Source organism: Acipenser ruthenus, chromosome 11 (assembly GCF_902713425.1).
Source record: "Acipenser ruthenus chromosome 11, fAciRut3.2 maternal haplotype, whole genome shotgun sequence".
Classification (NCBI taxonomy): Eukaryota; Metazoa; Chordata; class Actinopteri; order Acipenseriformes; family Acipenseridae; genus Acipenser; species Acipenser ruthenus.
Window position 1 is genome coordinate 26,753,605 of NC_081199.1, and position 26,085 is coordinate 26,779,689.

The 26,085-nt window shown below is 39.2% G+C and overlaps 1 protein-coding gene across 1 annotated transcript in view; it reads left to right on the top strand.

Annotated features, from left to right (window-relative positions):
• Positions 1–26,085, top strand: part of fam117bb (family with sequence similarity 117 member Bb) — an 84,535-nt gene that overhangs the window by 55,544 nt on the left and 2,906 nt on the right. The window contains exons 4-7 of the mRNA XM_034045368.3: positions 1,983–2,096; positions 23,927–24,070; positions 25,176–25,398; positions 25,827–25,947. Of these exons, the coding sequence (XP_033901259.3) occupies positions 1,983–2,096; positions 23,927–24,070; positions 25,176–25,398; positions 25,827–25,947 (602 nt within the window). The remainder of the gene's footprint in view (positions 1–1,982; positions 2,097–23,926; positions 24,071–25,175; positions 25,399–25,826; positions 25,948–26,085) is intronic.

The following is a 26,085-nucleotide window of genomic DNA, read 5'->3' on the forward strand; positions in this document are numbered from 1 at the left end:
CTTCCTCAATTAGTATTGATCGTCCCCAAATCCTAGCTTTTCCATTTGAGACACCAATTGGTTTTGAATGGGATTGTCTTCATATTTTGAATTGGCAGTTCATAGTTTATTTATCCATGGGGTTGCATGTCTACAGAAATCAGATATTAATAATCTCAAACTACTGGAAACTAGACGTACCGTCTTTTTATAATACTTGCAGGCCCAGAGCAGTTAGTCATTCCAATTAAGCCAATTTGTAATTATATAAAGTAAAAATACAGTATAAGGTAAATTTGTGGCTGCACTAACTAAAACTGCAGCTTTTAAGTGCCATGGTCTTAAATGCCCTGCCGGTTTAGCAATGGGATCCAGTAGTATCAATACCTGTTGTTTATTTAACTCAATAGCAAGAAACAATTAAAACAGGGGACAGAAATGTCCCCAGTGGAAATAATAATGTATTTTCAGGATGTAAAACAAAATATTTGAATTGTTAGTAAATGGATGTATTAAAATATATTGTAGATGTTTGTTTGTTTGTTTGTTTGTTTCACCTAATGCTGTGGTCTTATGCAGTAAGTTCCTCCAAGCTGAAAGAACCAGAATAACCACCTCTATTCACATGAAATCCTTGACTCACAGTACACCGCAGTACACATTGCGGAAAAGGCATGGGCTAGTTTTACACACCACCCAGAGATATCATCAGCTTCATCTATTCTCCCTGGCTTGATAACAGGTGGGCCGCCTGGGAAAGACACAGCTAGAATTTGTTTTAATCTTTGCCATTCCTTGCAACCAATTTTCAGGTTTTTTCTTTCTCTTTTTTAAAAATGTATTATTTAATTGTCTTTTACATATCCACCTCCTTTCAGTTCTGTGAACCTGGATTGTAAGAAGGAGCAATGTCTCCACGTGTTGTTCAAAATCACTGTTCCTTTCTCATATTACCTTCTCTGAGGACACTTGTGCAATGCGCTTACACTGTGTTCACTGAGTCCTGCCTGGGCTGCTTTAGAATCAACAAGGGAGGAATTTAACATCTGTCTTATTTGCATATGCTGATAAACCTTTTAACATGACTACTTTTAATGCAGTTTTGATATTTTAAGTAAAACACTAGATTACAAGTTGCTTTTGCTTCTGGTACTAAATCACATCATACTGTTTGCGTTGAAATCGTGGTGTAATGAATACTGTTGGCCAGTCTAACAGATGGATGTGAGGTTCTGTGTTCAGATTAAGGGCATGGGTGAGTGTGTAAAATAAACCCCTAACCCACGTGGAAATAGTGGTCAACAAAATAATTCTGTAGTGAACAATACAGGCACCAACACGCAGTTAGATTTTTGGTAGTGTGTAGCTCCCACCCTCTAGAGTGAATCTAGGGTCTTGGCACCATTACCTGCCGTGTTTTTATGGGCTAACAACCCGTGTCTCCACTCAAGCAAGAGCTGTTACATATGAAGCTGCTACATCTGCTTCCTGTGGCCTCATGGGATTTAACCTAGCTTCTCCATCTAAACAGTCAGAGAACTTGTTTGTTTTAAACAGGCAATCCCCTAGGCTGGCGATCTAACTGGGGACACCCCGCTGCACACACTCACACACACATGCAGAAAAACACACACCTGCCATAACAAATAAGTAGGGCTCTTCGTTTTCGATTTTTATTTTTGGTCATGTGATGTCCCTTATGTCCTCTTAATTACGATTTAATTAAATCAATTTAACTTCACTCGCTGTTTCCATTCGGTTTGAATTAAAAATAAGGTGCTGCCTTTTTTTTTCAGCATTATCAATGAAACAGAATAATAGACTCAATCAAGTTACGGGAGAAAACTAAAGTGAACTTGTTTCACAATCAACAGTTTTCAAAGAGTATAATTGGAGTCGCTCAAAAAAAAGGGACATCACTTGATCAAAAACAAAGTTTTGTTACAGAGTTTTGTAATCCCAGCCTCCCAAACCTAATTGCAGTTTCTTGTTTCTTCCGGCAGATTGCAAAGTTGCGTCAGCAACTTCAACGCAGCAAACACAGCAGCCGACATCACCGTGACAAAGACCGTCAGTCTCCTTTCCATGGCAACCACGCGGCTATCAACCAATCGCAGGTGAGGACACAGCACTCTTCTGAGGTATCATGTTAGCTGTAACCACGGTAATCTGGAGTGCCTTCCAGGTAATGATTTCAATGAGCCTGAGAGAAGCAGGGCCTCTATTGAGGACTATGAACTGTGCAGCCTGGCTATCAGATGTACTGGAGGGATTTGATAACCAGGACAGGTTTCATAGAGCAGATGCTCTGAGCCATTACAGCATGTTGAGGAAGAGAGAGACTGAAACATTGTTTGTTTGGTTTTTTTATATAATTTTAAACAGATAGTAAAACATTTCAAGTTCAATATACATATCCCAAGTTAAAGTCAAACAAAAAAGCAAAGAACCAAAAACATTATCATGACAATGAAGAGGAGACCAAGGATTAGGCTGATAACCCTAATAAGTAGTAATACAATGAATTTTAAAGCCTTGGTTATCATTCTTAACAGTGGTTAAACAGGTGGTACAGATCTGGTCTGAAATCGGTAGTGTTAGATTTGTTTTTAATATCCTGTTGGCAGCAGTTATTTCCCATGTTTTAGTTTTATTCATGCAGAACTGATTCCCAATGAACCTTTTTTTTATGATTATTTTGGATTAAGCATTCACCAGACCAGGCCATATCTACTTACCTTGGCTTTTTACACTTGACAGCTGAAGCTTAAATGTTATTTCAGGTTTAATCTGATTTATATTATCTGTGTTTACTGGCAGCCTTAACTGCTTATTAAATGGGCTGAACTGCTCATGCGCAATTCAAGTGCTTTCTTCTTACTCTGGGAACGATTGTTCCTGCTGGTTGTTAATGCCTGGCCGTGGAAGTAAGTGTGTTTTTAATTTCATCAAATATCACTGCCCTCGTATATCCTGCAACTGCAAGCCATATCAGTTTTGGCAGTTCTTCTGAGACCAGTTCAAAACATTTTTACTTACATTGTTCCGAACCGTCCTCTACAGTTTTACAACACCAGTGCAGCAGCACAATTGTAAATAATTGTTAATGTGTGTTTTTTTTTTTGTTTTGTTTTTTTTTGTTCCAAATATTAACTAAATTAACTGCTATTAAACACGCAAAATAAACTAGTATGAGAAGAATCTTCTTAACTTTAAGGAACATCTGAATAAACTGTTTATACTCTCGCAGTGACAGGATGCTGCTTTCATCCTGTAAACAAACAGGCATGTATGTATGGGGAATATCTAGTAGTCCTTCAGAGTCATACAGTCTTTTATTTTTGTATTCATAGAACTGTGGGTTGTTTTTTTTGGTCCCCTGATGAATGATGATGATGACTAACTGTTGTTGCAAGTAGTAGCGGAAGCGTATTTGTTTGGTTCACACAGTGATAAAGTGCCAGGCTGGTTTGAAGGGGGAATTAAAGCTTGTGTTTTCTGAAATAGTGTGCACAGAAGACTAAAGTGTGGGAGAATAAAAATATTCACTACAAGGCATAACAGTGTATTTTAGTTTAAAGTGGAACACGCTTAAGAGGCACCGCAGCTTTATATCAAGAGGGTGTTGGAGGGCGCCAATTGTGGGAAACTGTCTTGCTTAATGTCCTTCTCAAGCTTTTATTTTACAAGATTTTGGACTTTTCCCTAATTTGTCTTAATTCGTCCTAGTATTCAGACTCCCCATCCCAGGTCACAACCATGTAAGGCTATTGTCTTCCTGGGTCCAGACCTGCCACTGGCAATGTGTCCCAAGATAGTTCCTCTTACTGTACTGTATTGCGTGTGACGCATGTCACCTTGGTAAGGCTCCCAAAGAAAATCCTTTTAGCATGCCACTGCCCCTGTGTCACATGCAAATGTTTTAAGTGGTTCACTTTAAGATTAGTCATGGGTATGTGTGCGCTTGATCACTTTTGTGTAGTTAGGCCTCTAAAGTCGTTGGTTCTGGATTCCAGAAGAAGCTGATACCGACCCAGTTCCACAGCAGGTCGCATAGAAACTAGAAGTCTTGTTTTTTGTGAACAAAAACAATGTCTACACCGTTTTATTCAGCTTCCAAAAGGGCAGTGCATTACCATGCAACAAAAATAACCCATTCAGACAGAGAGAAGGATAAGGCTGACAAAACAGCATGCCTTCCCTTTGACTGGTTAAACATAATGAAATACCTTTGGTCCACATAACCCTACAAATTGCTTTTTTTTACTGCGCACTATTTGCATTTTCAACAGCTGCCTCCTTTACCAGACAGTGTTTTTTTTTTACTGATATAGGTCAGGGTAGAGCTACATAAGGGTGCAGTGTATCTGCATCTGGCTGCCTACATCATACTGTACCTGATCTGTAGTTTAGCAGAGATCTTCAGTCACCAGTGCGCTCAATCTACTGCTTTACATGAGGGGAATATTAGAGAAAAATAAACTAAATGTCTTCTAGAAAAGGGGAAAAAAATGTAAAGCCCAGTTTTGTACTTCAGTAGACTTCACATTTAACTTTTTTTTTTTTTGTCACATATCAAGATTGGAATACATTTTAGAAAAGCATGCATCCCTACAATAAAACCACTTTCAATATCATGTCAGAAAATAATAGAGATTATATACGTCCATGTGCTGGCAACCTTGACCTTTGGCCTAATAGGTTGCTACTGTATATTGCCCAGGATTTGCTTCCACAGTGGCTTGCATACTTCAGATGACGCACTGTTTTAGTGGTACTACTGGGTACATAAACATTACAGTATAGTATTTGTATTTGTAAAACCTTGTATGTAAATTAAGAGTTGCTGTAGCTTAGTTGTTGATGCTGTGGACCAGGCCATCCCAGTTACAATTCTCAGATCAACCATAGACCTTCAAGGTAAGTCACCTCAGTGTCTCAAATTGCCCGGCTGTAAAATTGTATCCAGCAGCATGCTGTCGTTAATGAGACGTGGCATATCCGTTTTGCTGGTTCCTGTAAATAATGTATTAATCTTTGCACACTTAAAAAGCAGCACATTTTCAATCTGGTGGGCTTTCATGAAGGTTTACAGCAAGGTGTATTCAACTTTTAAAAGCCCTTTTCATGTGTGATTGTTTATGTATGCTAGCAGAGGCGGATTAAGACTTCTTGGGGGCCCTGGGGCACAAAGAATATTGCATCGCATATTGCAATATTGCTTCGCATCTAAACAATCACACATCACTTATTTGCATATTAGAGGCCAGAGGTGCACGTGCGCTTGTGTGTGTAGTTTGTGGAAAACAGACGTAGTACTGTGTTTAATTTGATAGCACAGAGATCTTTTTCCGCGACTCATTCTGATATACTTATTATGTTCTGTGTGCAAACATTAATGGTGATTTCCTGCTTGGTGCAATGACTTGACATATACTGTATGTAGTTGTTCATTTAAAAAAAGTATTACTTTTGTTTTAAAGGCTTTGTTAATAGTACTTCAATATTAACCTTACAGTAGCCAAAACCACTGATCTTACTACAATTTAAACATGTTCTCTAGCCACTGCTCTACTCTGGCTAATAAACATGCATAATAAATGTGCTAATTTATTTGCATATAAACCATTCCAGTCTCTGCATGTTTGCTACATGTATTTCCAAACAGTCTTTCCTAAATGCAGCCAATGCCAATAGCTCTCTTGCACTCATAATCTGTAGGAACAATGGACAGGCAGTTGCCTGTTTTTGTCTTCTGAATGGGCTGGCAGGTTTTGACTTTCTGTTGGTTCTTATGTACACTTCCAAATCTGCCTCCTTGCCCTACAGCTTTCAGCTTTGCTGTGGGTCTGTAGCATCTCCTGATGTCAGACCTTATGAAACAATAATCTCGAGACAGCAGGATCACTTGGCAGCATTTGCACACTGGAAGCGGTAGTGATCGTTTAGGTTTACATAGAGCTATTGCAAGTTATTCATCTTTAAAATTCTTCTCACTGTTGCAGTGTCGCTCCCACACATTACTACCACATGCAGACTAGAAAAACTACCAGCTTTCAACCCATAAACATGCTACTGGAAATCCATTTAGACTTCTACCTCCCTAAAAAGCAAAGCTCAGATAAGTGTTTTGTGCACTTTGCTAACACTAAACCATGAAAATGTGGAGCTTGAGAATGGAGCTGCACAAACCGATTGTTCGATTAATCGCATTGCACTGTCCACAGCAAGCATGTGATGTCACTCAGTGGAGGGTCGGAAATATGCTGTTCTACCACAGTTCTGGTGGCACAATGGTATAACTGCTGTTTTATTGAACAGGAGTTTAACTTGGCACAGTTGGCAAAAGAAAATCATTTGAATTAACTGTTGGAAAAAAAGCATGCTGTACAAAGATACACTGACAGTATACTGAAATTTGAGTTATTTAGCATGTTTACACTCTATTGTAGTGTACTGTAGTCCCCATACTGCAGTGATACTCTTTCCCAAGGGTCTTCTTGCACTTCCTCTCACTTGCACAAAACGTCCCTACAATATTATAGTTTTTTTTTTTTTTTTTCTGTAACTGGAAAAATACTGGGTACTGATAAACGTCTCTCTTTGAAAATGTTAGAAAGGATTATGTCATCTGTACTGCTTTTATTTCATCATCTGGTTGTCGAACTGCATTAGAATTTGAGGCCCATGTATAGCGGGAAAGAATAATGCACAATGTCCTCATTGTTTTAACCTGTTACACAGTATGTCAAATAAGAAACTGGAGTGTGTGCAGAAAGCAAGTGGCAGGGGCACAGAGTGTGGTGCTGTGCTGCTGTGGCAGTTTAGAGCGAGAGGGTAGAGAGGAAAAGAAAAATGTTCATTGATATTCTTTATAATGGGCAGATTTTCGCAAAGGGATTAGTGGTCTGTTGTCCTTGTGATTTTTTATTGACATCTCTGTATATAGATAAGACTTTGTAATTTGCATTCCATTATCAACATGCTGTAGTACTTTCTGGACATGTACCATAAGGGATTGAAAACATTAGAGGCAGGCTTTGGTACTCGGCTACCCAACAAATGTATTGTGCATTCGGTTTACAACCAACATACAGTGCCGGTATTTGACCTTACTGGCAACTTGCTGGTGCTGACAGAAGGTTTTGACTTATCACACATGGTAGCTTATGAAAGTAAAAAGTAAAAGGGCCTTTTTGTGTTTCTTTCTTTGTCCTGTAGATTTTTTAAATAGTTTCTTTTTCAATTTGCTGTACTTGGACTACTTTTTTTTCTCATTTTATATATTTATGTAACATCAATCAGACAGATGTCATTTTAGTTGCATTTGGGTATGGTATTAGTATATTTGTTTGGAGGAGGTTATTCCACTTCACATACTGCATGTTACTTTATTATTATTATTTGTTTATTTAGCTGACGCCTTTATCCAAGACGACTTATAGAGACTAGGGTGTGTGAACTAAGCATCAGCTGCAGAGTCACTTACAATTACGTCTCACCCGAAAGACGGAGCACAAGGAGGTTAATGAGTCAGTGGCTGAGGTGGGATTTGAACCGGGGACCTCCAGGTTACAAGCCCTTTTCTTTAACCACTGGACCACACAGCCTGCTTCTTTTATGTGCATTTTTCAAAATTGTGGTACAGTACGGAAGAACAAAATGTATTTATGGATTTAAGGTCTTTTTTAGTCCAGGTAAATTAAATATTTTACTTAAATTTATTTTTTCAGGAAAGAGTTAAAGGGTACCAGTGTATTGCCAGTAAAGACCTTGGACGTTTCAGTAGGGAGGTTTTTGCAAACAGTTGAATCGTCATCATTGATAAGACAATAAAAAATAACTTGGAAATGTGGGGTCTATTTCTTATGATCAAGGTAACCAAACATTAACTGCAAGCACATAACAGGTTCAATCCTTTTTTTTTTTTTGCTGGTTAGTTTAATAAGTTATGGAGCTGCTGGGATTAGTCCAATATCCTGACAGACCCCTCTTTTTGAATCTTCAGAGGATTGTACAGTGATATTACCCCCCCAGTCGGCTCAGAGAAGGCAGATGGCGGGCAACTGGCAGAGGCCTTGGCCCCGCGGAGAATGACACGCATGAAAAATGGCTCGGCAAGTGCAGCCACTCATTAAACAAACCCATTTGTGCAAAACAAAACTAAATAGAGCCGCTTTGCACTCAGAGGAAAGAAAAGGAGCTCTTGCTTGGCAGGATGGGGTGTTTGGTCATCTGGGCCAGGTGTCGAAGAGGGAATCTCATTTGGGTTTATAAAAGACTTTAGAAAAGGCACCCATGAATACTGTATGTGAACAAAAAAGAGTATGGTCAACTACTAAACTCGTTTCCTTTATCTTCAGCTCACAAAAAGCTTTCATCAGTTTTTGGCTGTTGTAGGTGAATACCAACCAATCAAACTAAATGCCTTTTGTGTGGTAGATAAATTATAATTTAATCCAACATAACATGCATTATTGCAAGTGCAGGGCAAGATATTCAGTACAGTACATTACAGCAAGCCACTTCCAATTAGTGCTGGGACAAATACCGAATATTCAAACTAATATTTTTTTACTTGTATTCGGATACAAAAATCAGATGTTCGTATTCGCTACGAATGGCAAAAATAACTTGCACTTATTTACTGTCTCACCAGAATCTGCGTGACAGTTTCAAAAAACGCAACACAGAATCAACACAGCCGCTCTTGAGCCTCTATTTAAAATTTTTATACAGCAAAAAGTAAACAAACCAGATTATGCGCATGCACCCTTAGCGATCTCTATGGAAAGCCATCTGGGCCAAAAATGTGTTGTGCTGCTTTAGAGCGAGCCAGAATCTCATGGCACAGAAAAAGCAAGCGCATCATTCTGAAATGCTTCACTTAAACAGTACCCAAATTCCTGAAAATTGTTGTGCAGTGATTTTTATATATTGTATATATTATATATATTTTGTTGCGACCTTTCTGTTATGTGGAATGTAATAAATGAGAACCAAAGTGGTGAGTGCCCCCCCCCCCCCCTTCACCATTTCCACGTTTTGTTTTATTTGAAGTGTTTAAAGTTAAATTTCAGTTTTGGTTTGCTTGTTCAGCTACAAAAAGGCATAAGTAAACCTCATGTTATTACTTTATGAAAACGTGTCGATGGCCACAGTTTACTGTGAAGAAACAGCAAGGGCAAGGAATGAAAATAAATAAATAAAATGCGTTGTCAACTTTCTGTACTATTTATTTCAGGAATAAACAAAACAACGTTTAACTTGAACTGCTATTTGGCATCCTTTTGTTTTGTAGTTAATTCACTGGGGTAAAGTAAGTCCTACACAACTTATTCTTTACTCCTGGGATATTTTTCTATCTTGCTGTAAAATAAAGGCACACACACAGGAGCCACGGACATGCCGCTGCTGCTATGCTGTCTCTGCCTGCGTTCAGAGCAATATAATCGCTTTTATTACTTTTTGAAAAACGAACGAATATCCAAACGAATGTTTAAATTATGAGCAAATATCCAAACATGAAAATCCCGTGTTCATCCCAGCACTACTTCCAATCGTACAATAGTTGAAGCTTGTAAGCCAGTTGAGCTGATCATGGAATAGTATGGCATTGGTCAGCCTAAAGCAAAACTTTACCTTGTCCAAGTCTGTTAGTCCAAAAAGTATTTTCAGTTTAATTATCAGTCCATATAGTTACACAAAACAGAATTGTATTTGTAAAGCTTACGATAGCCAAACCTACCGCCCTTGACAGTATCAGCAGTACCTTTTTACTTAACACAGGTGGTGGCTTTGGAGGGAGGATAGAAAAGAAAAAAAATGGCCTCATAATCCTGGCAGTCTAAAAAAGCACAATGTTAAATTGAAGGCCTGATAGCTCGGACTTTTATCCCCTTGTCTGGCTGCCAGAAGATAATTTACTTGATCTTAGAAAGCATGAATGACACTCCTATTTACCAGCAGGCTGGGCACTCCGATGACAGGCGATTTTTAACCCTTTCAATGGGAGCGACCCGCTTTGTGTGAGTCTTTTAAAAAGGGGATAACATTGATCTAAACAGGAACAAAAGCTGCTTGCAACCTTTGTGGCAGTCATTGCTTGGCATCAGTGATTATGGATGGTGCTTTTACGTACACAGAACGAGGCAGCCGCAAACTGCACTAATTGCAAAAGGTGAAGGGGGAAACATGGCTGGAATTTAATTTAACACAGGCATCAAGGCCATTACCCAACCCCCCACCCTCCCCTGCACAAGCCATAAAAAACAAGTGCAGTGAAAAGAGATCATAAATTCTATTTGGGGCTGTGACTGAAGTATCATCTGTAACTCTTACCGTGCAGACTAATCATTGAGATCAAACGTTAAGCAAGTACAGTAAGTGCAAACTTGTTGCTTAGCTTGGTCTTAGTGGTTAGAAAATGTATTTACTTTTTAAATAAGATCACTTCTTCTTTTAGTGTAAACAAGGTCATTATGACTACAGAGGTTGTCTTTTTGTATGTACTGTTATGTAATGTTTTCCTTGTGGCTTGATGATGAAAAAACTTACAATTCAGTTGATTTGGTCCAACCTCTAAGGTAATGTCATCTAAAATGAGGAAATCTGTTTTTAAAAAAGTTAAAATAAATAGATTAAACCTGTAGTCCATGGCAGGTTTATAGCAGTAGAGGATTGAATGCCTGTTTTTACCAATGGATTACAATAGACTAAAAAGGGTTTTAATTATTAATTTTTCATTTCCATACAAGGCCACTGGAGTGCAATGTGGTGTATGACCTGTGGCGTTAATAATTTTTATTTCGGCAGCCAATGATTATCTAGTAGATTTGTTAAAGGACTGATCCCATTTATCTGCACTGATAGAGCATAATTAGACCATGTGTTACTGCAATTAAGTGACTGCTCCTTGACATCTGGTTGTAGTAAAGCATGAGGAGAACCACAGATAACCAGTTACACACGGTAGCATTTATCTTTCTTTCCTAAGCCTACTTGACCTCATAATATACACCTTCCATCTTGGATGTGTTCTTCAGTCTACAGTACAGTACCCAGGGTTTGGGTCTACAGTATGTCTGGAAAGCAAGCCTAAGAGAGGATAGGTGGGGACACTGCATAGACAACTGTTTAAAAATCACACAAACTGCATTTTAATTACACAGCAATACATTATTGCCGTCATTAGCCCACATACAGTGCAGTATCTGCTTTGATCTTGTGGGTGTGTAAAGAAAGACTGAGGAGCAGTGTTGCATATAAGAAAATAGATTTTTGAGCTAGCACAGCATGGTAAAAAAAAACTTTGGGAACTTCTTTCAATAATGATGACCAGATACATTAAAATCTGCTTATTAAATGCATTGACCCGACCTACAGAATCCTATGACTTTTTTTTCTGTTTCATAAGACTGGTTTTATGTTTTACGCATCTGGAAAATGACTCATTCTCCCTGCGATTGCAGAACAACAACTGACAGTCTGGTGGAAAAGAGGAAATAAGGCAATCTTCTTAATTTTCTGCATTTTATGGGTTTTGACAGATTTATAATGCTGGTGTTTTAGCGATATAGATTAGGACCTACCATCATGTGTGCTCTAAAAATGTCATGGGAGAATGGTTGGTTGCTTTTAATTGCTCCTTGTGGTGTGGAACTCCTTGTATATTTTGGCTTCTGAAACACAATTTTGTGCCAAACGTTTATTGACAGGATTTCTTGACCTTTGCATGCACTGATTGGGATTTGATATAAAGACATGTACTGTAGAAATGTGTATATCCTACAAATAAAAATGCAAGTGTCCCCCTCCCCCCCCCCTTAGTATCTAGTGGTGATCTGCATTATTTTTAATTAATCAAGCAATTTTATAATACACATTTATTAACAAGTAACTAATACAGGAACTAATCAAGCACTTTGAGTTTTTAAATTATGAATATATCTGTACAAGTCTTATCTTGGCTTGACCACATTATGTACTCCTAGGAAATTGTAGGAAATCTGCTCCCATCATTTAGAAAACACTGTTTACTCAGTGTCTGAGCACAACCCTGCCTCCGAGGTCCAGGGAAAACCTAAAAACTGCAGACTGCTGGTGCAGTCTAGGAAAAATAACACTAAACACAGCAGACCGGTTAACCAGGCTCGGTGATGGGTAAGTCCATCATTTGTGTATGCCTTTCCATATTTAAAGCACTGACATTTTTTAATTAGGGGGCTGAAAATTAGAAGTGACTGATTAAAGTAAAATGTGAACTGTTCCTGCCTGACTGCATCTCACACATGGTGTACTTGAATGCCTTGAATACTTCTAGCCGCAAACATAGACCTTTCGGATTGCACTTGGCTATTGTCAGATAATGTGGTGTTTTTAAACATATTTTTTTTAAACCTATACTGTAGATGAATGTAGTCCCAAGATTATGAAGGCCCTTCATATGGGTGTGCACTGGTTTGTTCTTGAAACCACACATAATTTTATAGAAGTTACAATCTGTGAGATGAAAACATGGCACACCACCCAGTGCTCACAAATCACATGACTTGCAGGTAACACTGGTCTGATATTTTTGGTGCTGACTTGACCTTTCTTTCTTTCTTTCTTTCCTTTCTTTCTTTCTTTCTTTCTTTCTTTCTTTCTTTCTTTCTTTCTTTCTTTCTTTCCCCATACATCAGCTGTAAAGAGGCCTTCAACTGCTGTGCTAGTGACCAGACACATTTATGCCCATTGATTTCCTGAGAAACTTCATGAAGTCACATCAGCATTCTATCAAACACATTACAAAAACTGGTTGGTAGGTTTGCTTGCCCTTTTAGTGTGTACTGCAGGGAGTTTTAAGGAATTTATAGATACAGTATTTCCACAGTCCATTGTTGTCCAGTGCCAACAGGGCTCATCATTACTGATAAATGAAGAATAATGATAAATAACGTAGCACAGCATATTGCATTATTCCAGTCAAATACAATCTAGCATGTTCTTGCTGTGTCACCTTAAATCATGTCGACATCTGATGTCTAAAATGTCAATTTAATGATTGATTGAAAGATATGGGGTTTACCAAAATGTAGGAGCACCTACCAAAGAGTTTCTTTACATTTCATATGCTCCAGGTAGAGCTTAGTGAGGTTGTGATTAGCTGTCTACAAGTAGCACCTGACAGTCTGGCAAAATTCACCACCAGTTTATGGATGTGGATACAAATTAAAATAATTGTCTCTTTGATAACAGTTTACAGTTCATAGCACATATGCATAGCACTACAACTTTTAGCTGCCCCTTATTTAGGTCAAAGCTGTAAAGTTGTTCTATGGGAAAAGAAGATTTTGGACAGGTTCCTACAGTAATTTGCAGCCTGGTTGATAAACCGGTCCTGGCTCCATTACATGGTACTAATATCAATGTATTATTCTGTGAGAGAAAGAAAAGACAACCTCACCTACTCTACGGTGTCAAGTGTAGACTGGTAACTGAATGAACACATTAAGACAGCTATCACCTGGAATATAGCATTCCTACACCTACATGTTAAATATCGCAGAACCCACTCTTGAAAGTCTTGTTGACTTTCCACAGAAGCCAACTGCCATCTCTGAGCAAACTGCAAGGAGAGTACTTCATGTAGCAATAGCCATTTTTCACTCTGCTCTCCCCTTGAACTCTGTTCTTGTCTTTAGAGTATTATTTTATGTTGTCTTGTTATATATTTAGCCCAGGCATGGACCACCCCTTTATTAATAAGTGGTGCTGCTGTCACCTCCAGCTGGGTATCAGTAGCTATAAACTAGTTAAAAAACCTTTTACAATAAGAGCTTGCAGTACCGCCGGCAGTGTTAATCTGGCTCTCAGGCTAATTTTAATTTTGTCATGTATTTCATTTACTTCCTTTTTTATAAAATGAGTAATTCATATGTATGATCCATGTTATCAGCTCACCTCATTCTTTTCTGAACTCCCTGAACTCCATTGCTCAATTGGAACACTGCAGGGAGATGTAGAAATGGTGCTTTAGACTTTACACTCTGCTCTTTTAGCTTCCTTTGCCTGCCAGAGATACAGCAGGCTAAGGAAGTGACCCTTAAATGTATTTTTAATTCCTTTGTAAAGTTTTTATTTGAGGTATATTGTTCTGGTGTTTTTGTTGATTCTGTATCCGAACCACATCACAGTGGTTAAGGCCTGTGTCCTAAGCTTTCTTTTCCACTGCAAAGGAAAGTAAACTTATCATTTTGGCTACTTGGATAAATACTGTAAATGCATTTTATTTCTGTACATCAGTGTGCCTTTTGGTACTGTAGACTACATGGTTAGAATTGATTCTTTGTACTGCATACACATACATATTGAATTGAAAAATCCTTTTCAAATTTATCTAAGAACTGGGAAAACCAAGCTCTTGACATATTTTAGATTCTTTTTGATCTCTGCTTGCTTCCTACACTTGTTAGAAAAGCTTGGCCAGTGGGAATTCTGGGGTCCCCCAGCTGTGACAAAACAGAAAAAATAAACTCTAAATCAGAAATAGAAAGAAACACTTGCTGGACCATTATAGGAGCGTATGTTTTATAAACCTGGTTTCCAGATGTTAGCCAGTGATTTTCAGTTGGCTCTTCTTGTAGCACTGCTGCAGTATCACAGTCTCAGTGTGGTTTTATGCACATTAGTGCAGTACATTTAAAAGAATACACAGTTTTCCTTGTGTTTAATTACATTTAAATTCCACACAGATTAGCTTTGTTTGCTAGAGGTCATCTTAAATATCTGATTTGTATGCATAATATATGCATATATGACAGCTAATAACAACAAAAAAAAGCTGTGGTTTCTCAAATAATCAGACAAAATGATTAGGCCTATGTGGTTTAGAAATACACAGCTAGCTTTATAACATGTTTTTACACAATGTTGCAGACCTGAAAATATGGTAGTCGCTGTTTTCATACCAGCCACTCGAACAGCGATACTTTTACTGAATCTTCTAGGTGAAAGATTTGTGTTATTTTTTTTTTATCCTGGAGCCCCAGTGATTGTAGGGGTATTTTTCCAAGATACAAACTCAAGTGGTACTACTGAAGAGGAATCAATCACACAAATGAAAGGTGTTAGAACTACAGATTAAACGTGTACCTACATTTAAATGTGCCAACATGCAAAACTCACACATGCACATACACACACTTTTCTCTGATTTCAAATGCTCAGAAACACATCAAAATCTCTCTTGCTCTCTCTCTCTCTCTCTCTCTCGCTCTCTCTCTCTCACTCTCGCTCTCGCTCTCTCTCTCCCCCCTGCAATTCCATATCCCCCCCTCGCTCAACAGGTAATTCGATGCAGGCTTCTGCTGGGTATCTTATAGCTGTTCTGCAGGGTGTGCTTTTCCTCAAGACAACATAGGCTTGGCCTCTTGGCCTTATACAGCAGAGACCCATAACTGTGTTGTTACCAAACACGTCTGTCCTGCCAGTAAAAACAAGGCACTGTAGCCCATATTTATCAAGGTCTTCACACCAAAGTTCAATTGAAAGGGATTGATCAAACTGTTAGCATTGCAAAATTGATTGTACCAAACAGCAGTTAACAGTTAAAATAAGTTTAGAGTTGCTTTACTGTCATAGTCCTTTGTTTGGAACTGCAGACTGTTTCACTGATTAACTTGAGCTGTAAAATGTACAGTGGTATGTGCAACAATGTATAAATAAAGAGTGCCAGACACTGCCATGAGTGCAGTCTTAATTCAGTTACTGTAGCATGTATTCCCCAAATGTAATCTACACTATATAAATATGGATTTAGAAAGAAACGATTGGTTTGATGGCATCTTCAAATCGTGATCTTGACATGTAGCTCTGTTTTGAGTTGAAAATGTAGGCCTACTCAAACATAAATTGCCATTAGTGCATTCTGTTTTCTAAATGGAGGGGGGAATACCAATTAAGCATTGTAAAACAAATAAAAAAAAATTGAATGCTTCATACAAGCCCCTGAAAGTATTATTAGGTTTGTTGGGTGTGTTTCTCCTTTCTGAAAAAATGGTACTCATGATAAATTGGAGGAAATAGCTTTGAAACTGTAGCCAGTTCTGTTTCCTGTATGACTTGCAGTTGCTGGAAAATCTGTATCAAAGGGTTTATCTTCTAGAGAGCACTGCGTCACCAAAAACCATTAGCTTTTAAAGTTTATTTAAAGTATATTCTTTCTTTTTAATATTACCCTGGCAGGCAACCAGTGAACATAATAATAGTGTTCATTTAAACTCCCCTGACACGTGTACATTCAATTCCCAATGTCCCTGTCCAGTCTTATGTCACCTGAATTAAGTCCCCTAATCCAATTCAGTACCCTATAATCTCGCAAATAGCTCAGGCACAATCTTCTCTGGACCAATACTGTATTGAGCTTTCCCAATAAAACATGCAGGTATAGTAACCCTAATGATGGATCTGTACAAAAACAGTGTCCTCCAGTATTTGGTAATGTGTATCCACTGGTACTATTGCAGGTATAGTAACCCTAATGATGGATCTGTACAGAAACAGTGTCCTCCAGTATTTGGTAATGTGTATCCACTGGTACTATTGGACTACTGCTTTGTTCTAAACTAGCAATAACTTTTGTGTTGATTTTCTTTAGTTGTTAAACAAATAATAATAAGGCATATCTGTCTGTAGGTCTTGGTTACATGGCTAAAGTATTGTGTATGCAAGGCCATGGAATTACTTGTATAAGCAGTACACACACACACACACACACACACACACACACACACACACACACATTTTCAAGCAAGCATAATATTAAAAAAAAAAAAAAAAAAAGTAAGAATACATCTACCAAGTTACTGCGACTTACTGATTCCCTGTGCGTCTGCACCCTATACTGGATCTGGAGAGGAAGGTGTCTATCTCTTATGAATTATGCATTCCTAAGTACTCTCCCACCGTGTTGATACAAGTTTCTTGAAGAGCATAACAAAGAGTTATCAAACTGGAATGACACCCATCCATGGGACTGACGCACTGAGAGATTGCCACCAGTCACTTGTTGAAAAGGATGGACCCTCCTGTGCATTTCAATATACACTGGTTCATGACTCAGTGGCCTATGCAGGATTATATGTACTGCCCCTTCTAAAAGTTTCACAGTAACATGCAGTTTTCCTGTGGTTACGCTTTGCATTTTTCATGTTTTTTTTAGTATACTTTACTATACCTCTGTGCTTTGCAATGCTTACCTCTGCTTTACCATGCTTTTATTACAGTTGGCTTTGAGTTTACTATGGAAAACTTTTATAAGGGGTTGGCCCAACTGATTTTACAATGAATAGGGTTTCTCCACAGGTCTGAGAATGATGTACTTTTTACTCTGATGTCAAACCTTCAGTGCCTAAACTATAGCTACTGAATGAACAACAGCTCATTTTTTCCCCCCATTTACTAAGATTCAACACTTTAGAAGACCTTCCCCTCTGGAATAGTTTTAAAGGTAATTTAGTTGTATTCATTTTGATCTCAAGCCATTGCTGCAATGCTACAAGTGACACATCTGCTGTAAAATGTAATTGGAGTTATTTGTCCTAGTAGGAAAGTTTCACTCCAGCATGTCTTTAACTAAAACAGCAACCATTGCTGGACATTAATTTTCAACCTCATGGCAGTAGTGCTCCCTCTAGTGGCACTATGATAAGTGCAATGCATCACTTAATCTGCTTTTTTCACATCTCCACACATTCTGCAAGAATAGGGATGGCTGACACTGGAACTAGATAGAATTAAATTAATTTTAAAACAATGCACATCTATTTTTGCCATTCTTCACATAATTTGTCCTTCTTGCTATTCAGACTGTACACTGAAAACATACATTGTTATTGTCTGCATGTGGTTTAACAGTATGAAGGTTAAGGTATTACTACACTTTTGCGAATACATTTTTTGTGAAGTATGCACAGTGTTTAAAACTTCCAAATTTGAAATGCAGCCATTGTAAAAAGTGTGTGTGTATATGTACAAGTATTGACTTTGTCACATATATTGTTCAGGATTGATATTGGTGGGAATGGGGCTGCAGAATCGGTGTTTGTATTCAGAGACATACAGTAATATCTGCATGGTACCTACAGCTGGATTCATGTTGTGCACTTAATGTCTTGTGTTTCAATCATCTGTAGCATTTTTCTTGTCTCAAAGGTCAGTGCATTGTTGCATAAAACAGGTAGTACACCCAGGGGAAAAACTGTAAATAAATTGTCAAAACAACCAAAAAGATTATTGTACAGTATACAAAACATACAGTCTTAATGGATTGGAGAGACTTCAGTAGTACCTTAAGAGTACAATATTTAAATAACATCATAAAACAAGTCAGTGAAAAGGTATTACTGGGCTGGAGTAATAACTCCAAAGGTGAAAGCAGAGGACACACTGCAGTCAGTCATTAACAAGCCTGTAAAAGACAGGTCCTATGAGAGTTCATGTGGTTCAGTGTGTCTCCCCCTTCCATTCCTTTTCCAGTAGGTGTGATTCTGCACTTTTCAAATCAATGCTAATTTAATCACCTCCACAGCTTTTAAGAACATGATCAGTTAAATGTTCACTGTGATTTACTGATATTGTATAGGTATTGAAATAATATACAAAGGGAAGAAGAAGAAAGATTAAACACTGCTGATGTTTGTAAAAAGATTGAATGTAGCTATTTTAAGAACTCAAATCTATAAGGCAATCAATATTATCCATTACCAGATGTTGGCCTCTGGGTGCTTATAGCATCAATGTAACATCAAATGAGACCCAATTTAAAGGTTGGGTTATATTTTACTTGTTAAATGCTGTACTAGTAACCGTTGCAGAAAGTTTGAGTAAAATGAAGAACAAATATCCCAACCAGTTGTTCTGCATTGATAGTAAGTGGATTTAAGTTTAGAGTACCACTGCACTAAAATAATTGTATCGATTTTTCTAACGCGGTAACTCCCAAAACAGCACAGGTTTTTATTTTGTGGTATGCTGGAGAATAGCTTAATGGTAATTTTAAAGCTGGGTTAATCACAGGAAAGTATGATGAGTAGAATCCATTAAAATGCTTATAATAGGGGTCAAGGGTCTGTTGTGATGGGCCAGCAATCTCAGTGTCCCAGTTCAGCACGGAACTCAACGCACCTACATTATCTTCTCTTCTGTAAGACAGGCCAAGAACAAGCTGACCTCAATTTAAATAAGAAACTTTCCTCAGATTTGGGATGTTTATTGTACAGTAACTCTTTGTACCTCACACTGGGTTTGTTGAACGTATTCATCCATTACTTCAAACACTGTTGCAGAAAGATATTTTGTAATACTTAAAGATTAGGTGTAGTCAAATGTTTTGACTGTTCAAATATGTTTTTTTAATTTATAAACCAGGTTGGCTTATTTCAATTATTTTATACAGTTTCAGGGTATACATACAAGTTCCGAAACCGAGCAATATAAATCAAGCTACAAAGAAACTGGCCTTTGAAAGCTGTGTTTTGAATTCAAGCATTGGCTACGGAGGAGTGGGGTGAACCTGGCAGAAAACGTAACCTGGCTACCATTGCCTGGAAATTAATAATAATAATAATAATAATAAAAAAACATTTTATGTTATGTGTTTTTACGATTTTGTTTATTATAATTTTCTTAGAAATTGCAACACCCCTCGGAGGGCTTTATAGAAGATCCAGATTGTGGCCCCTCGCTCCATACGGACCCCTGAAGTGCATTATCAGTGCTGGGGGGGAGGGATTTGCGGCTCTTGCTGCTTAGAATTTATAATGGTGGTGGTGGTGATGTTTGTCTATTTGTGGTGGGGGTGTTGCTGTTGTTGTTGTCGTTGTTGTTGTTGCTGCTGGTCCGGAAAGGAGATGAAGCTTTGGCCGTCTGGCAGACTCCAGCAAGGCACATGGCGCATTGTATTAAACTACTGAAGTAAAACACACAGGGAGGGGGAAACACTCAGGGACTGAGTGAGAGCTAGGGGGAGAGAAAGAGAGAGAGACAGGAGCATTAGAGATGCAGGCTGCAATTTGCTGGTGAAAAAACGGCTGAAACTCCGGGCCTCCATTGATATGGAAATGAGGCTCGCAGAGAAGAACACACCGCCGTGCTGCTCAGAAGCACGCCAGGCAGGAGAAATTTGCATCCCAGGAATGCCAGGATATTGTTCCTCCACATTGTCAGCTTGTTAAAGGAGCTGTGAAAAAACAGCGTTCAGAATGACTCGCAGCGGGCTGTCAGGCAAGGTGGGGAACGTAATTATAGAGGCTTTTTTTAAAAAAAATTTCTTCTTACTAATACATTTTAATTGCTTTAGAGAAAAAATCACAGACAGTTGGGAGCTAAGAGGAACATGCAAATGTGGTGTTTTTTGTTGGGAGTCTGTTTCTTAATTATTTATTTAAAGATTTGTTTGCTGGAGTGCTGTATGATGCTGTGCCTTCAATTCCTCATGTCCTTTTTTTTTGTTTGTTTTTTTTGTTGTTTTTTTAAACGGTAACATTTTGTTACAATAACTAGAAGAATAATTTATGTCTGCAGTTAAGTGGCGGCTGCAATTAAGGAAAGGCTGGAGAGAAAATGTTGTTTATCATTTCTGGAAGATAGCTGGTTATTGTAACACAAAATCAGAGCCCTCATCAAAATAGGATTACATAATAGGGTGATCTTCAAAGGAGGATGACTGTAATCCTGGATTTCTGCAGTAGTAGGAACACAATTGCTGTTTTACTACTGTATATTACGTTATGAAAATAAATTGAATAAGACTGTCTGGCCATCTGGTTGTCCGTACTGTATGCTGTAGTCCGGGAACTGGTGGAGTTCATTTATTATCTTGCCTTATTACGTAAACGAATACTGGGAAAAATGATGCCAAAATGTTGCCTCTTACTTGAATGCCTTGTTTACAAAGTAAACAAGAGAAGGCGAGGGTGGTTTAGGGGACTTTTATGTTCCAGCAGTCTGTCGTTATGGAATGTAATATACAATGTTGGAACAGTAGTGTTATTAGAGCTGAAATGAAATGAGTACTCCTACTGAATCTGGTGGTAGGTTTTTACATATGTTTACAGAACAGAAGCCTGGCCTGTGTTCTGAACATATTAGTACATTCTGATGTCAATCCTTTATAAAAGGTTACTTAGTTATGAGTATGTTGTAAAGTGTGTTGGGAGACATGGGAACAAATGACAGACCCAAAATGACCCCAAATTGATCAGAGAAACCGAGGCTCCTGTACTCCAGCGCTCCTCTGTCTTTTTTATTTTATTTTATTAGGGGTCACACATTCAGTTCTGCTTCTTGGTCCCCTTGAAAAAGTCCCACCAGCACTGCCTCTCGTAATGAAGAGTAACAGAACTACCCCCCTACAGCCAGAATCCCCTCCAACACCTCCCCTTCTGGTTCTTTCTTCTACCCCATTAACATAAGTACTGACAAGTAGTGACCTGGCATCACTGTCCTTCACAGTGCATCCTTTGTGCAATTACTCAGTGTTCAGTAAACAAGCCAGAAGTCACATCACCGATATGTATAAAACACGTGCACGCTCAGAAGCACGTGCACACACACAGGTAGTGGAATTGGTTTCACATTCCCAGGAGATGCTGCAGTACTGTACTGCAGTGCACTTTATTGGGCGAGTGCCTTTCCAGGGTGAATTGCTTTGCTGCAGCGTTTCCCTTCACAGTAACCAATCTCCCTCCAGCAAAGGGTGAATGAGAAACCACAGCAAACTAGGGCCCCCAGTGAGAATTGTATTTTATTATTATTTTTATTTTTAATTTTTGTTGTCTACCAGATGGTGAACACTGTACTGGCATTTTTACAAATAAAAACTTATCAATGCTTGCATGTCAAAACAAAAGTATTTGCCCTGTCTGATTTTCTGCATTTTTGTACATTTTTCACATTGTATTTGGTCAGATTTTTTTGTGGGTTGTAGTAGTATATAGAGGGAGTCTGAGAGAAAAAATGACACCAATGTTTGGTGCATCTTTCATTTGTTTGGTGTGCAAGGTAGTCAAACATGCAATCTTCAGGTGTGAAAAAGTTATTGCCCCCCCCTAGTTAACTCAACCCAATTAAACGGATAATTAGGGTCAGCTGTTTGAGTACTTTGGTTAACAACCAGGCCTGATTTGGGCCAGCCCTGCCCAATATAAATCTGACTAACTTTGGCCCTTACCATCAGAATGAAGTTGTCAGCACACAGGTTCTAGAGGCACATCATGCCACGAACAAAAGAAATTCCTGAACACCTCCGGAAAAAAGTTGTTGATGTCTATCAGTCTGGAAAGGGTTACAAAGCCATTTCTAAGGCTCTGGGGCTCCATCGAACCACAGTCAGAGCCATATTGTCCAAATGGAGAAAGTTTGGGACAGTAGTGAATCTTCCCAGGAGTGGCCGTCCTGCCAAAATCTCTCCAAGATCAAGGCGTAAAATCGTCCAGGAAGTCACAAAGAACCCTAGAACAACATCCAGGGATCTGCAGGCCTCTCTCGCCTCGGCTAAGGTCAGTGTTCATGAGTCCACCATCAGAGAGACACTGGGCAAAAATGGGATTCATGGCAGAGTAGCAAGGCGGAAACCATTGCTCATTAAGAAGAACATGACTGCTCGTCTCAAGTTTGCCAAAAAGCACATGGATGATCCTCAAGAGTTCTGGAACAATGTTCTGTGGACAGATGAGTCAAAAGTGGAACTTTTTGGCCGACATGGGCCCCGTTATGTCTGGCAAAAACCAAACACTGCATTCCACAGTAAGAACCTCATACCAACGGTCAAGCATGGTGGTGGTAGTGTCATAGTTTGGGGATGCTTTGCTGCATCAGGACCTAGACACCTTGCCATCATTGAAGGAACCATGAATTCTGCTCTGTATCAGAGAATTCTACAAGAGAATGTCAGGCCATCCGTCCGTGAGCTGAAGCTGAAGCGCAGCTGGGTCATGCAGCAAGACAATGATCCGAAACACACAAGCAAGTCTACATCAGAATGGTTGAAGAACAAGAAATTTAAAGTTTTGGAATGGCCTAGTCAAAGTCCAGACCTAAACCTCATTGAGATGTTGTGGCAGGACCTGAAACGAGCAGTTCATGCTCGAAAACCCACAAATGTCACTGAGTTGAAGCAGTTCTGCATGGAGGAGTGGGCCAAAATTCTTCCATTCCTGAGTCTAAAGGGGCGATTTACTTTTTCACATGGGGGCATTGGGTGTTGCATAACTTTCTTTTAATAAATAAATTAAATATGTATCAAATTTGTGTGTTATTTGTTCACTCAGGGTACCTTTTATCTAATATTAGGTTTTGGTTGAAGAACTGATACCATTCAGTGTCAAAAATATGCAAAAATGCAGAAAATCAGACATGGGGCAAATATTTTTTCATGGCACTGTATGTGTGACTTTGAAGGCAAGATAACCGCAAAATATTGTTGCAAGATAACCGCATAATATTGTTCTGGAGCTCTGGTACTTTTGCTGAATGTGCTGTGCTTGAAATTCATGTATTAAGCTCTGATGTAAAAGTCCTTTTTTTTTTAGACAGAATAACTACCACATAAAAACATTGGGATCATCGAAAGTCTAAAATTACCATGATAGTGCACATTTCATATGGATGTTTAGGTCCCTCTAGAAATAAAAACATGAGTACAAGAAATTGAGTTGTTAACCAGTAGCTTTACTGAATAGGGCTAAAATCACCAAAGCCCCTTTCTGAAATAGAGAATGGAGAATACCTGGTAAGTGCGGTAAGAATCTCCAGCTGTGTTTATACTATGCTGTACCTTTACAGCTAAGCACAAAAACATATGCATCATTTTTTTTTTTTTTTTTTTGATGCAGACTTTGATCAGGAAATAGGCAGGTTGTACTGTTAAGGTACTTAAATGGTCCTGTTCTCTTCTCTATTCCAGGCTCCCATTCCAAAGAGCGTTCTGATCCCGATCCCGATTTCCAAGTCAACAGTGTCGAGATTCAGGAACAGCGTGGAAGGCCTCAACCAGGAGATCGAGCGCATTATCATCAAGGAGACTGGGGACAAGAATGAGCAGCTTATTGTAAGTTGTATCTAATAACCCTACCCTTTCCACTAGGCACAAAGCCCCCAGCCGCCTTGAGGTTCTATCAATGTATAGTACTGCCTATTTGAACCTAAATAAAAGAGAAATATAAAGAAAGCAAATTTTTGTCTCGTCTGAGCACAAAACCTGCAGTATCATCTACATCCTTTTTCGCAAACTCCATACGTGCTTTAAGGTGAGGCTTTTTGAGTAATGGCTTCTTTCTTGCCACCCGTCCATACAGGCCAGCTTAGTGCAGGGAACGGCTTATTGTTGATGTGTGAACACTGACTCCCATCTCAGACACAGAACTTTGCAGATCTCTCAAGGTCATTGTTGGCTTCAGAGTGACATCCCAAACCAGTTTCCTGCTTGCCCGGCTGCTCAGTTTGGGAGGGCGACCTTATCTGGGTAGTGTCTGGGTGGTATGATGCATCTTCCACTTTGATGATGGACTTCACTGTGCCGAGAGGGATAATCAGCGCCTTTTGAAATTTTCTTGTACCCTTCTCCTGCTCTGTGCCTCCCTACCACTTTATCCCTGACTTGTTTCGAAAGTTGGATCACTATGTGAGTTGCAGCTTGAAAGTCTTTATATACCTGAGGGAAATTATCTACAAGTTAAACCACTTTGAGTACACACAGGCTGAAACCATTTCACTAATTGTGTGACCTTTCAAACAAATCATTTGCACCCGAGCTGATTTAGGGCTGCAGTAGCAAAGGGATTGAATACTTATGCAACTGAGATTAATCAGTTTTTCTCTGTAAATCTGACGTATTTATATTCTATGTGCATTTTTTAACTTTATCAATGTGGAGTAGTTTAATTTGAAAGCGTCGTGGTGTACGCTCAGGTGCCAACAAAATGTGAAAACTTTGCAGGGGGGTGAATACTTCTGCAAACTACTGTATGTATGTGTGTGTGTGTGTGTTCTCTGTTCCCTTTATTTTAAACTTGCTTTCTTTAGAGTCATTATGCAGCAGTTATCCACCAAGTCTTAGCCCTGTAACAACCACAGAGTATGGGGAATATAATGTCCTAAAATTCCCTACGCAGCAGGAGAGTTCAGCTCCCAGACTCACCCGTCTCCTCCTACAGCCCCAGGACATCCCGGATGGGCACCGGGCACCGCCCCCCCTGCCGCAGCGCAGCAGCAGCACGCGCAGCATCGACACGCAGACCCCCTCCGGGGTGGATAGGAGCAGCAACAGCAGCAGTCGCTCACAGTCCATCTCACCCACCTTCTTCACCATCTCCAACGAGGGCAGCGAGGAGAGCCCCGGCTCTGCCGACGACCTGCTCACCGACGGCAGGGAGAAAGGTACCCCAATCAAATCCTAGCTCCCTGGCTGCTTCTGTCTTCCAACATGCCCGTTTACAGCACAAGGTTGGCTTCAAGTGCATAACTGCTCCCTGCCCCGCATGTCCGTTTCAAGTGGTTCAGCTTATTTCCTAACTACAGTTCGCTGGGTGTGCCAATGATTTAATTAATGTGCGTCCGGTCCATAGTAGTTAAAGGAGACCCAAGAGTTAACTAAAGAATTAAAACAAATTAATAAATACAAAAATAATTACTTACAGTATGCTTTATGAACACTAAACACACTCTCATGACAGCCCTGCTCACCTTGACCCACAGTACTTGAACTCTGCATGTTTTACCACAACCTTCTATTAAATCATTCTTTGGTATAATCTTTGCAATGGCTTTTCATAAACTGCACTGTACCCTTCTCCTTCATGTTGCAGACTGTGGAAACAGTTCCCCGCTACCCAAGTATGCCTCATCCCCAAAGCCGAACAACAGCTACATGTTCAAACGGGAACCTCCGGAGGGCTGCGAGAGGGTAAAGGTCTTTGAAGAAACACCGTGAGTGCTCTTAAGAATTCCATTATTTGAGGAAGCTAAATTGATTTTGTATTGGCATTTTGATCATAAACTCTGCTATGAGTGTGCAACTTTATAATGTGACTCTCACTACTACAATATTGACAGAAGAGGGAATAT